The sequence below is a fragment of the Quercus lobata genome, chromosome 2 (genome assembly GCF_001633185.2).
Source record: "Quercus lobata isolate SW786 chromosome 2, ValleyOak3.0 Primary Assembly, whole genome shotgun sequence".
In the NCBI taxonomy this organism is placed as follows: domain Eukaryota; kingdom Viridiplantae; phylum Streptophyta; class Magnoliopsida; order Fagales; family Fagaceae; genus Quercus; species Quercus lobata.
The window spans coordinates 101,917,898-101,931,787 of NC_044905.1; the positions used below are offsets into that span (position 1 = coordinate 101,917,898).

At 32.2% G+C, this 13,890-nt stretch overlaps 1 protein-coding gene across 1 annotated transcript; it reads right to left on the bottom strand.

Annotated features, from left to right (window-relative positions):
• Positions 1–517: 517 nt before the first annotated feature.
• On the bottom strand, positions 518–5,617 carry LOC115977591 (cytochrome c-like). Its single transcript, XM_031099520.1, has 3 exons — positions 5,395–5,617; positions 4,020–4,153; positions 518–746 (listed from the first exon to the last, which is right to left on the bottom strand). The coding sequence occupies exons 1-3, from the start codon at positions 5,504–5,506 to the stop codon at positions 654–656; spliced, it is 339 nt and encodes a 112-aa protein (XP_030955380.1). The 5' UTR covers positions 5,507–5,617; the 3' UTR covers positions 518–653.
• Positions 5,618–13,890: the final 8,273 nt, after the last annotated feature.

The window sequence follows — 13,890 nt, forward strand, 5'->3', positions numbered from 1 at the left end:
AATTGCACGTCAACACCTTCCATACCTAATAAATGAATTTGGGAGTTTTTTATATATTCAAATTGGGAGTTTTTATATATTTGCAATATGTTTTTTAATAATTGTGCTTTTTTTTTATTACTATTAATATTATAAATGAGTTTATAACCTAAGGGCAGCGGAAAGAAGATATTCAAACTAATGACCTTAACAGCATGGTCCCCGAGCCCAGCTAATAGTTCTCATCATTGGGGTTGAAAAATTGCACCTCATCCATCTTGCAATCCAAATAGAACCTTTCAAGCTTTTTAAAAAATTAAAAAAATTTATATAAAAAAAAAAAAAAACACTAAGGAAGCCAAAAGAAATGATTTCAAAGATTATCATAGAATGCCAAACAGCGGTATATATATCAGAGCCCCCGCAACCCCCCCCCCCCCCCCCCAAAAAAAAAAAAAATGCATCCATATTTGGTGAAATGCCTTACGAGAAGGGTCTTGCACAAAATTGTTCGAGTTTTAGCCTATTCTCCAAGAGAAATACACTAAACCCCTGATGGTTTTATTTAAAATAGACACTGTTTTCTTCTATTTCAATGAAAATTTTTCAAATTCGCTCCATCAACCAAACTCTTCAACTTCTGACAAAATATTAGTCTAACCTAACTAAAAGGATCACGCAGTCGATTCCTTCAGATAAGAAATGAGGTCTGCCCGATCTTGTGGCTTCTTCAAACCAGGGAAAACCATCTTCGTTCCAGGAATGTACTGCACAAAGAAAATTTCATAAGTGGTCAAGTACTCATTTTTCATTTATATATTCGTTTTTTTGAATAACTAATAAAGATTCATTCAAAAGAGAACAAAAAGGGTATAACCCTAGTACACAGTAACACAGTAAATCATCTACTTCTGCATTGTCCGGTGGCTGAAAAGTTGTGGTCCTAGTGTTCTCTTTATTCAGAGTACAGTGTGTGATGTCAGATAGATTATGAGCTGTTTGAAAGGCAAGTTCGGTTGACAAAATAGTCATAATATTTGGATTGCTGTTCTGATGCGGGGATTTTAAGGGGCTGCTGTTTAGACTTAGAATTGATTAAGGGAAATGAGAGTTGCTTAGAACAAGGAACAAGGTGTGACAAAACCTTCTTAAGAGAAATCTATCTCTTGAAAATAGCACTAGGCTAATCTGTGTAAATGTATTCAAAAACTGATCACAGCGTAACAACAATCTGGTACTTATACTAGTGGCTTGGCATTGGCAGCCTTCTAGATGCTTGGCAAGCGTCTAGATCCTATTGGCCAATGCTTAAGTAATCTCTAACTAATTAACTAATTGGTTACAAATGCAACTACTTGAAATGCCCTGCATCAGGACTCTCCCTCTTAAGAAGCACTTGATCTCAAGTGCTCTTGGTTGCCACAAGATTTGTGTGAAGTTCAAGCCTTCTAGGTTGCCACATGATACAGTTGCCTTGTATAAAGAGTTTTGCTGCTTTGGCAGCACACCAAGGGCTGCCGCTTCTGCGCAGTGAAGTCCCACAGAGCTGAATCAACCTTCTTCTTGACTGTTGGCTTGAGGTTTAGTTGCTTTGATTGCAAGCAGTAGGGCTGCACCATCTTATACAAAATGCGTGCACTAACCTTCTGCCATGGATGGTTTTTGCCTATCATGTTGACATGGTCCTCCACTTGAAAGTAAGAGATGACAAGCATTCAAGGTCTTCCCATCACAAAGAACACAATCTTGAAAGCTATTGATTGATAAGAACCCTAAGCACCCTCTTAAAACTCTAACTTCACCTCCTTCCTCCTCTATATTAGCATCTACTTCTTTCACAAATCAAACGTACACAGGTTCTTGAATGCATTCCTCCACTTTAGCACAGGAAGCAGGTTGTCTTTGATGTTGGTGACCTAGTATGGGTGTTCATTTCTAAAGAAAGGAGACCAGAAGGGCAGTACTCCAATCTCAGACCAAGAAAGATTGGTTGCAAAATCTTGAAGAGGATCATCAACCCCAATGCTTATGAAGTAGACTTACCTGCACACATGGCAATGTCAAATACCTTCAATGTGCAGCATCTGCCAGCCTATCATGATCCTAGGGTAGCCAAGAACACTTGAGGCGAAGTGTTTCTTAAGAAGGGGAGTCTGATGCAGGAACATCAAACAACTATTTCTCATTGCAACTTTGGTACAGGGCAGCAGCAGCTAAACAACAGCCATTACAAGCTGTAGCAGCTGAGACAGCCATGTCAGCAGTGCAGTAATCTATCCTAGTGTAGTCAAATATTTCCAGCAGCCAGCTAGGATTGAGATTAGATGGATATCTAAGTTCCTAATGCATTTCCAAGTCAGGTAGAAGCAACTGGAGAGAATATGAGAGCTGGAGTTTTCTGCTGTGACATTTAGTTAGAGATTCCAGATTCGGTTAGACCTGTGTCCAAACAGCAGGCTTAAGGCTGTTATTCCACCTGTACTCGGTTAATGGATTTACTGATTAACCAATCAGATTTAGCCATATCTCTAAATGATCTTAGCTGTTAGTATCAATCAGTTGTATAAATAGCCTTGTTACTTCTTTTTTCTTTTTTCTTTTTTTGATAAGTAACGAAAATTTTATTAAAAAACGAAAAACAGCCAACCTGAGTACATTGGGAATGTACTATGGGGGCATAAATCAATAACCAAGATTACAACGATCAAGTAAAACAGGAAGGGAAGAACAAGAAAAATGACAAAAGACCACACTCCAATCAAGGAGTGTGTGTAAAAAAAAAAGACTTAATCTCTAACATAGAGCCTTGTACTTGTAAAACAGTTAGTTGATTTTGGTAAATGAAATAAGCTTGATAGCTTCTCTTGGAACCATGTGTTCTTGCAGAGGTGCTTATCCACCTGTATGTTACTCTAATCAACTCAAATCACTTACATGCTCAATAAATAATCAATAAACCATCATTATTTCCCTACATCATGTTCCATTGTAACTTGTGGGGACTACTTGGAAGGGATCTTAACTCTCTCTCTCTTTTGATAGTTGTATCATGTATGATTAAATGCATGAGTTTATAGTTCTTTCTCTTCAAAATACATTATTTTTTTCATAGATTGTATGAATTTCTCATTATATTAATTTACAGGTCCATCTTGTACACTCCCAAGTGTAATGAATTTTCTTGTTTTTGGAGATAAAAAGTTCTATTACTTTATAAAAAAAGACCCTAGCACCGAAAAGATACACCAAAAAAAATGTGAAAAAGAAACATAAAAATAAAGCTGAGATTCAAAATACAAAGATCTAAAAATTCAAGTAGATAAAGCACAGAAACCTTGAAAACCCTTATCTCATATAATAGAGATCTCAGAAATAAAGACCTTACTCTCATCATTAAGAATCAAATTCTCCCAAAAGTTATAGCATTCCCCTCCCACAAAACACTCCTCATAAGACATAACAGCAAGCCATTTCATCAATTTTAGTTCACATATCAAACATAATAAAATCAGCAACAATTCATGAGCAATAAAATCCCTGGAGACCCCAATTTCCAGTAGAAGTTTATCACCAAAAGGTAGAAACAAAAATGTTAGGGGTTAACACACTACAATAATGCATTACCTCCTCAAAACATAATTATGAAAGTACTATCCAAACACTGCTCTAAATTTCATAATATTAAACTGTCAAACCACATAAAATAGATCTTATTCAGAAATATATACGTTTCACATTAACAGAGGATGTGCACCACCCCCATGTTAAACCCACTTGAACTCATAAAGCATAACCATTACTTATTGGGATAAGAATGTTTTGAAACAGTTAAACTCTACTAAATACTTAAAAACACTGTATGAAATACAGCAATGCAATTGCTGACATAATAGCAAGACACAAAATGCATTTTATATGCAACACCATTTTGAGCCATGACCAAATAGCAGAATCAAGTGTGACAAGTATATAGCATATGTTCTTTTATTAAAAACATTTTTCAAGCAATGCGATCAATGGAAAACTTGAATCATACATACCTTCTTTGGGTTAAGCAAGTAGTCATACAACGTATTCTCTCCCCAAGTCACAGCCATATTCTTATTTGCAGCAGAATAGGAGTACCCAGGAGTTGTGCCAGACTGCCTTCCGAAAAGACCATTTAGATTAGGTCCTGCACAAGTATTGCTCAAATGATTATTGTCTTGAAACAAAGAACAAGAGAATTTGCACTGTAGCTACATATCACTTTCATGTACAAAATTATAGGCTCATTGCAATGAACTATCAAAGTATTCATGAGACCAAATGACAATTGCCAAAGAAACCAATGAGCTCTGACTAGAATGCCATTTCCTCCTCCCACAATAAAGTTTGGAGCGTGAGGTCATTGGCTGAAACACATAACAGCCTTAGAAAATTAGAATATACACAAAGAAACCAATGAGATCTGTCTCAAATGGCATTTCCTCCTCCCACAAGAATGGTTGGAGCATGAGGTCATGGGCTGAAAACCTAGTGGGTGCATGCATAACTTACCAATCCAATGATATTCTGAAAATCCAACAATTCCCTTGCATAGCCAGCAATACAATATATACTTCCACAGCATAAATTCCACCCAAATCATCAACCAAAACTTTGCATCACAATTGGAACATTTTATAATGGATTTCCATTACTTCATCACAATTTGGTGTTTCCACGAATGAATCCATAAAATTTGTTATTCTTGACAGTTCAAATTATACCCCCTAGTCACTTCACTAAAAAACTATTCTATCCCATTATGTATATACTATAAGAAATCAACGGTTTCTAAACCACTACTAGTCAATGACCCAAAAATTTGTTCTTTAAAAAAAAAAAAAATCCTTTCTTTCTCAGCAAACAAACAAAGGTAACCCCACAAAACCCAACACTTCAGGAATAATTTTTAACAGTAATATAACAAATGACATCAAGTTCTCAAGATATTGAACACACACATACACATTCACCAGATTTCGGAAACTCTCAACAAAACATAGACATACATATATATAGCATACTTTTATTTTGTATGTACCATTCCTAGCCAATTTTAACCGTCAATCTATTCTATGTTAACCATATATATAACTTTTAACATGTTAACTATTGAATGCACAGTGAAAAAGTGTGAACATCATAGAATTCTCCACACATTCATATATATATGACATACCCAATAAAAATCGATGCCAAATAGAAAGGATTGAGCGAAAAAGGTTAACACAAAAACTAAATTCAGATAAAATTTACACACACACACACCCATACAGAAATTCCATAAAAAAAGTTGCAGAATCATAAGGTCAAATCAGAGAGAACCTCAAACTTAGATCTCACAGAGCAAACACTCAGAAATGCTAAGAGAGAGAGAAAGAGAGGGACCTTGTTTGTGACCAGCGCCTTTGTCGACGGTGTGGCATTGAGCGCACTTGGTCTTGAAGATTTTCTCGCCGGCCTTGGGATTTCCCGGTGGTGCTTCTGCGAAGCTCGCCATTTTTTTGTTCTCAGATTTTGATTGCTCTCTGATACAAAAGGGTTATTAGGGTTTTTGGTTTTTAATTTTCAATAAGCTGATTTAAGCAGGTCTCTGAGCTCCAACTACCATGGGGTTTTAGATTCCCATTTGACGTATCTACCCTTCGTTTTCTCGTTTAATTACTCAGTCCCCACTCGTCCACAAGCACACTCAGAGGTATTCATCAAACCGCATCCAAACCCACCAAAACCGTCCGCAAAATAAAATAATCGTACAGTGCCACATTATGTGGTGCATAATGTAGTTTTATGATAAGAAAACTGCACCGCAATGCATCTATATATATTTATTTATTTATTTTATATTATGTATATATATATATATATTAATAATTTAATATTGTATGAAGTAAGTGATCAATCTAGTGTTAGTGCATTCCGGTTTTATGTTAAAAAGATTTCATTTTAGTTATATACAAAATTAAAAGTTCGAAATATCATTCACTTTTTCATCTCACACTTTCAATATCACAAAATCAAAAGTTCAAAAGTTATATATATATATATATATAGAGAGAGAGAGAGAGAGAGAGAGAGAGAGACATACACACACTACTATTTAAAGAGCTTCTTTTGTTTGGAATCCTCAAGTTACATGCCTAAAATAACCTCAAATTCATTTGTTTCTAAGACTTAAATACTAATATAAAATTCAAAATACTAATTAGTTTATGAATAGTTGTTTCAAATTGTAGTAGGAATACTAATATATTTCTCTATCCAAACGGAAAAGTAATATATTTGTTTCACAAATCTTATAAACCGAACTATAGGAGTAATAGTAATAAACAAATTTAATAAAAAGGAATATACTTTCTTACTTACCAAGAGTATGTTTACTTAGTATAAAAAAAAAAAAAAGGTAACATATAAAAGGTGTGTATAATATGCCAAAAGTCTTTTAGTTTAGTGGTTTTGCCTTTCTCTTCTATAAGAACAACTAAGGTTTAAATCCCCAACTTATAATAACAACTGAATTATCTAAAAGAAAATGTGTAATAGTTAGGACATAGGTAGGAGCATTATAGCTTGTCTCTACTCGTGCATTTGTGTGAGGACTAAGGAGAGAAGTGTTCACTTGTGATTTTGGTGACAACTTAATTAGGAGAATGAGACAATGAGTAACAATTACCATTTCAATGGAGACTTATGAGTATTGCTAAAAACACAATCAAAATCACTAAGCATCATTATCATGATTAGTTTTAATCTTTTTTTTAACTCAAATTAAGATTTTAATTCAACAATCTAAGATACACCAGCCAACAATTGGAAGTTTAGAGCAGTTATTAGTTTTTGTGTTATGTTGATTTTTATTGTTGTTGTTATTTTGTTTATGTTTATGTGTATTGTTATTGGTATCACTATCCCCCTGAAAGTACTCATTAGTGATATATATCATTGAAAACAAAAAATCTAACCATAAAAAAAAATCCTTATCTCAACAAAAATATTTTGGTTAGCTAGATTTTTCCAAGTGTAAGTAGAAGAAAAGAATTCAACTTAATTCCAAGAAAGGTAATAAAAATAAAATAAAATAAAAATTGCAAGGGTGGGAGTTTATGAGGGGGGCAGTTATGAAGATGCATTAGTCTCATTAATATTACTAATGGGATGGCTTCCCAGAGTCATTACCCACCTCTTGGCAACCTTCATATCAAGGAAACTGAAAAAGGTGAAGCATGCAGATCCCAAGGTATTTCATCAATCCTTTTGGAAGGCCTCAAATCAAAAGGAACTAGTCCCATTGGGATGGAAATTGAATTTGAGATTGTTAGCGGGTGTAGGGTGTCAATAGATGATGATAGCTAGTGCATCAAGGTCTATCAGCAATTATCTTAAATCAAAGCATTTTTGTTAGAACCCTAATAAAAGGCTTAGAATCCCTAAGTGCCTCCATAATCATATATGCGTAAACTGCCATTTTCTAAAAGGGACGTGAGAAGTTTATTATGGCGTTTACATACCAATTACCATCTATGCATGTTCTTTTTTCCAAAAATAATCCTGAAGCATACCAAAAGGGCGTGGAAGCAATCCTATTAAAAACACTATGTTATGCTGCTTACATCAGATTGTTACTTCTTGTAATTACGATTTTGCTAATGAGTGCCAAATTTTCAAAAGTCAGTTTTATTTTGGATGGAATGTGTCTTCTATTGTTCTTAGCTTTTGTCATAATTCCATTGGTTTATCAACAAATAATTCTTTTTAATAGTGTGCTAATTTTTAAGAAGTCATTTTTTTATTTGCCTAGAGTTTTAAACATGTAGTTTTGTTTCTCCACAAAATTGTTCTTTTCTTTTAACTTTGAATTTGAGAAAAAAAAAAAAGGGTCGGTTTTGTGTGTGTGTTGTGGATCGAATCATGGAAGATGGATGGGAGTTATTCTATCCAATTTTTTTTTTATTTTTTATTTTTTATTTTTTATTTTTATAGATAAACCTTTGCAATAGTTGTTACAATTGTATAAATTTTCTACTTAAAAAAATAGAGATAATAACCATATGAGTTTTCTCTTAAAATATTTGAATTTAACTTTCTAATATTTTGTGAAAGAAAAAAAATAAATTGAATTTGATGGTTGAAAAAATGGAGAATGTTAGCAGATTAAATTGTACATGGTACTTATTTCTCAAATACAAATGCACTTATGCTGATATCAACTAGTCCATTCAATTTGCCATTGCCAAGCACATTACCATTTCAAGTACAAATTATTAAAGATGAAAACGCATAAAGAGGGAATAATTAATTATCCATATATTCCGATACACATCTTGCCAGCCTGTAATTATTGGTAAAAAAAATTAAATAATGAACACTTGAGATTAAGGATATTGCTTTAAAACCAAAATCACAATCAAGAAGTATCATCATCGTCATCATTACCATCATTATTTTTAATATTATGTTGATGTTTATTGTTATATTATTTATGTTTATTTGTATTGTTATGTTAATTGAGAAATTAAATGAGGGTATTTAACCTTTTTGAGTATCTGACTATTATTATTAATAATAACTAGTTACTAACATGCACAATGCTCAGGAAAGTTTTATCAAATATGTTAAAACAAATTTTATCTTACCAAAATTAAAAACAGTATACTCTTTCTCAAGAATGCAAAAGGTAAGGTAAGGAAAATTTTCATTTCTTAGGCTGTGTTTGGCTTGATGTAAAATGTTCTCTAAATGTAAAAAATTTTCAGGTGAAAATATTTTTTGGAAAGGAAAATATTTTTAGTTGTTTGGTTGTGTTTTGGAAAATATGCCGGAAAATGGTTTCTAGTGTTTGGTTTTCATGTAAAATAAAAGTGTAAAACAATTTTCTAGTCCACCCAAAACAAACATAGCCTTAATAACAACTATTTATAACACTTTGTACATCATAAAAGAACATACTAGAAATTAAAAATTATTCTTTTAGTTTTAAACTAACTTTCTCAAACTCATTTTTTTCTTCCTACAATCTAAAACACTGAAAACATATCTCAAAAATTAATAAAACTCAACAGAATTGCGATTCAAAACAAAAGTGCAAAAATATTTACTTCAACACCTCTCATGTGACATTAAGACAAAAGTTTAAATAAGTGATGAGAAGAAAAAATTGGGGAAAAAGACTTTAGTATGTTTCGATATCCTTATTTTCTTTTCTTTTTTTTCTCATTAAGAAGGTACCATCATTAAACAACAGGAAAATAAAATTTGGAAATATTGTTGTCCACAAAATTGCAAGAATGCATAATTAAATTTAGAATTTGTAGTAAGGCTTTCAAGCCACACAATAGAAGTAGGTGGCCGATCTTAAGCAAAAGTGTTGGTTATAGCCTTATCATGAGATTGAATGGTCTTGCTACTGATGGACGAGTATCAGTCATACATGATGCTATTGTTGGACTTCTCTTAAGGTTATTTGATGCTATTATTATAGATGTGGTTTGGTTGTTTGGATGACCACTATGGACGAATTAAACTTAGATTGATCCCCATCAGATACCATAGTTAATCCTAATTTTTACATATACACAAAAATTATACTCTTCTCTCTTGAAGTTTGGGGAAATGATATTTTACCCCAAACTCGAAAGGAAAAATAATTTTCCTTCAATTAATATCCGATTGACCAAACTTTGTTAAATTAATATTTAAAATATTGTGTATTAACATGCCCTCTGCTTAAGGGCATGTTTTCAAAATTATCTTACTTCATAATTAAATTCATTGTTTTAAAATTTTAATTATTAAAGTGTATTTAAAAATATTATGTTTGATTTTACTTAGTATTTTTTTTCTTTTTTCAATGGGTTATGGAAAGATTTGCCATTACAAGTGTTTTGGTACTTGATAAATTTTACATTTTTATTCTAAATTTATCAATTTTTTTTTTACTAACTGTGGGGGCCATTCGATCAACAGGCCCATTAAGGTCAGGATCGTTGGGCCTATGGCCCATCCGAGGATGCATATCCGTCCGAGGAGGCCAAGTCAGGTCATAAGGCAATTACCGAGGGGGATGGTAGTCAATATCACGAGGGTAGAGTTCTGTATTCGTCCGAGGACGCCATACTCCTCGGCAATATGCGTCCGAGGACGATCAGGACGCGGTCTTGTTGCAACCGGACCTCAGAATTATGTCACCACTGAAGATAGGATAACAGACCACGGGTAAAAGGGAAAAGACAAACAAATATCTATAACTACAGCTGCCTCCGCATTAATTACCTCTCAACTAACTCTCCGGCCGCATTAATGTGGAGGTGATACCTGAACAGTAAGGAGGCAGCCTTATAGCTGCCCATTGGAAGTTCCAGGAGATGCTAGATGGGACAGAAAGAAATCTTCCGAACCCAACCTACACGTGTGTGGTGAGGATGGAATACAAAGGGTGGTATATAAACTGAAAGAAGAACATGCAAAAGAGGATCAGAACAAAAAAGAAAGAAAGAAAACATAGACAAAAGAAGAGAGAAAAAAGAGAAAAAGAACTGTATCGATTACCAAAGAAAACGATCGTTGTGCCAGCTCTAGGCCTTCAATATATGTGAGGGTGAATCTTTTTATTATAGAAAAGTTAACCTAGTTCTTTACACCCACGCTTTACAAATTATATTGTTTGGGCCTATTTACGTGCGAACCCAGTATCGTGTTGGGTCATTACAAATCTTGTCCATACACTAACTATTGTTAAACTTTTGTATAGAAATTTTTTTTAAAATTTAGAATAATTCATTACTAATATAAACTTGTCATTGTTGATTATCATGCCTTATCGTAGTCAACCTATATTAAAATGACTTTTTGTGTTAAAAAATTCCATATAAACTAATAAATTTTTAATGTAGATTTAAGGTTATCCAGATAGTAACCTTCTTGAAATGTTTAATAAGAAAATCCAACATGCGTCTCTATATATATTATGTCGAGGCCTTCCAAAAAGAAAAAAGAAATTTGCAAAGATTTATATTCAATGTAATACCAAGGTCTAATAAATAAAAAGTATTGTTTCTCAAAAATAAATAAATAAAAAGTATTACCAAGGTTTTTAAATCATAATCGATTTAGTAATTAATTATGATTTTTTTTTGAAACAATTATGATTAAAGTATGAATATATATATATATATATATATATATTATTTTTGTTGAGAATCAAAACACGAATAAATATTAAATTTTTATAACATGGTAAAATTAAGTAAAGAAAAAACATTTAAACATCCTTAAAATATATTTTTACAAATTTTTGATAAGTCAAGTAAAAGATAATAAGAAAAATAACATGGTACTAAATAAATTTTATATCATACCCCACGAATCACACCCTTCTTTCTTTTTTATTCTTTTTTTTTATCCCTCAGCCTTTCGTTTTACTTCAAGACTTCAAACATCATAGCGCATGTGGGGCTATGATTACCACAATACCACATGAATAAACAGATTTGGTTTCTTTTACTTTTGTTTTTGGCAAAAATACTTCTTTTTGTGTGTGTGTGTGGAGAAAAGACGATAAGCAAAAATACATTTTGATACCTCTTAATTTGTGTTTTCTGTCTAGTCCCCAAGTTCAAAATGGTCAATTTACACCATTGACTATGAGTGTAGAGCCAATACATATAATTACATACACACAATTGTTGATGAAAAATTCCTCCAATATAAAAGTAAAAAAACAAAATAATTACCCTTATATGCAGACAACGGCGATAAACAAAATTGTTTGAACCTCCAATCCCCTTACTAAATAGGAATTTTTGAAAAGTGTTATTTTTTGGAACTTGAAAGATTTAACTTTGTCTTAAAAATTCCTTTAAAAATTTGTCTTCTTCCATTCCTTTTGACATTAGAATTTTCTAAAATATATCATTGTTCAAAAAGTTTTTTCTTGAAAAATATCTCATTTTTCTATGTTTAATAGTAACTTTTATCTCAAAAGAAAAAAAAAAAAAAATAGCAACTTTAAAATGAGTTGAAAACTATTTTTTGACTTTATTTATTCAGCTTAGGATAAGATAGTCATTTTTTTAGAAAATTTTACGGAAAAACAACTTTATCTTATGTTAAGCTATATAAGGAAAGTCAAGAGATAAATTTAATTTAAACCATTTTTTTTTTCTGATATTACTAAACATAGAAAAACGCAAAAAATTATCTTCAGATCAGGTTTTCCATTAAAACAAATGAAAATTAACAAAAAAGTTATAAATTCACCTCCCAATTGGTTTGGAAGAATATCATCTATCCTATTATGTGTAAATTTATAAACTCATCTACATACCCCATTGTAATTATCGAATAAAAAAAAATCCATATGTATTATTTTAAATAAGTCACATTACTCATTAAATAGGTCATTAACTAAAATTATACATGAATGATTTTTGAAAGGAAAAAAAAAATAATAAATAACACTTTAATTTCACAACATGTAAGTTTGTAGGTGATAGTTTCATATAAAAAGTATCAGTAATGTTATATCCATAATATTTTCATAACAAATTTTATGTGGAAGATTATTACTAATAGACAGAAAAAGTAATTTAAGTGGTATATTCAAATTAGAACCAATAACAACTTACTATATTTAATTTTTTACGAAAATATAGTAAAAATGTTGTGTACATAATCTTTCTAAAAAAAGTAATGAAAAAAAAAATCATTAATTTCAGTTTTTTTTTTAATTATTATTATGACTGGATTTTTTTGTTTTTAACCCGTAAATTAGAAACACACCAAGTAATCCATTTCAGTTAGTAGTGAAATTTGGTGTGTTTCTAATTTACGGGTTAAAAAAAAAAAAAAAAAATCTAGTCATAAAAAAAACGCAAGGAATAAGAAGACAGGACAAATAAAAGGTAACCGTAAAAATCTGTCATTGTACAAAAAAAGGGTCAAAATCTGACTTTTATTAGGGATGGCAATTTATATCCGATCCGTGGATACCCGGTTTGGTCTGACCTTAATGGGCCGAATTTTACCCGGTCCAATAAATTTTAGGGTCGGGTATGGGTTTTTAAAAAAAACCCGAAGTGGGTCTGGGTTTTCGCAAAAACCCGGATCGAACCCGGACCCGAACCCGAACCCAACCCGTTTATATATATAAAAGTTAAAAATACTAAAATACCCCTGTATATATATAAGTTAAAAAAAAAAAAAAAAACCCTAACCCCATATTCCCATTTCACACAATCACTCTGAGCCGCCTGCCTACTCTTTTTCTCCTCTCCCACTCTCACTTGGTCAGTCCCTCTTCATCACACCCAACCTTCGATCTGTCGCCGTCGGCCTGAACATCTGTCACCGCTGGCCTGATTAGCCTGAAGCCCTTCGCCGGCCATCACTTGCACCTCTAGCCGCCTCGCTTCCTCCATTTGTCTCCACCGGACCACCTCGTTCTCTATCTTTCTTTTTTTTTTTTTTTTGGGTTCATTTCGTCTCAATCATGTGAGTTGTTTGTGATTGTGTTAGGATTTGTGTTTGTGTTTGTGATTTTGAAAGGGAAAACATAAATCTAAAATTTTTGTGTTTGTGTTTGTGTTTGTGATTTTAAATGGGAAAAATCATAAATCTGAATTTGTGTTTGTGTTTGTGATTTTGAATAGGAAAATTATAAATTTGAAATTTTTGGGTTTGTGTTTGCGTCAAGATTTGTGTTTGTTTTTGTGATTTTGAAAGGGAAAATCATAAATCTTTGGTCATTGTTCATCCATGATTTCCTGGTGGTTCTTTTTATTTTTCAATTTTTCAATTTTCATCCTTTGATTTCTTTGATTTTCTCTACCTAAGTATACTCCTGCTAGTATAAAAAAAAAAAAAATTTATGTTTGCCCAAAATCAAGG

Coding starts and splice junctions, on each gene's coding strand:
- LOC115977591 (XM_031099520.1), bottom strand. CDS start 5,506: ATGGCGAGCTTCGCAGAAGCACCACCGGGAAATCCCAAGGCCGGCGAG. Junction 4,154..5,394: donor AGGCGCTGGTCACAAACAAG/GTCCCTCTCTTT, acceptor ATACTTGTGCAG/GACCTAATCTAAATGGTCTT. Junction 747..4,019: donor ACTTGCTTAACCCAAAGAAG/GTATGTATGATT, acceptor TTCTTTGTGCAG/TACATTCCTGGAACGAAGAT.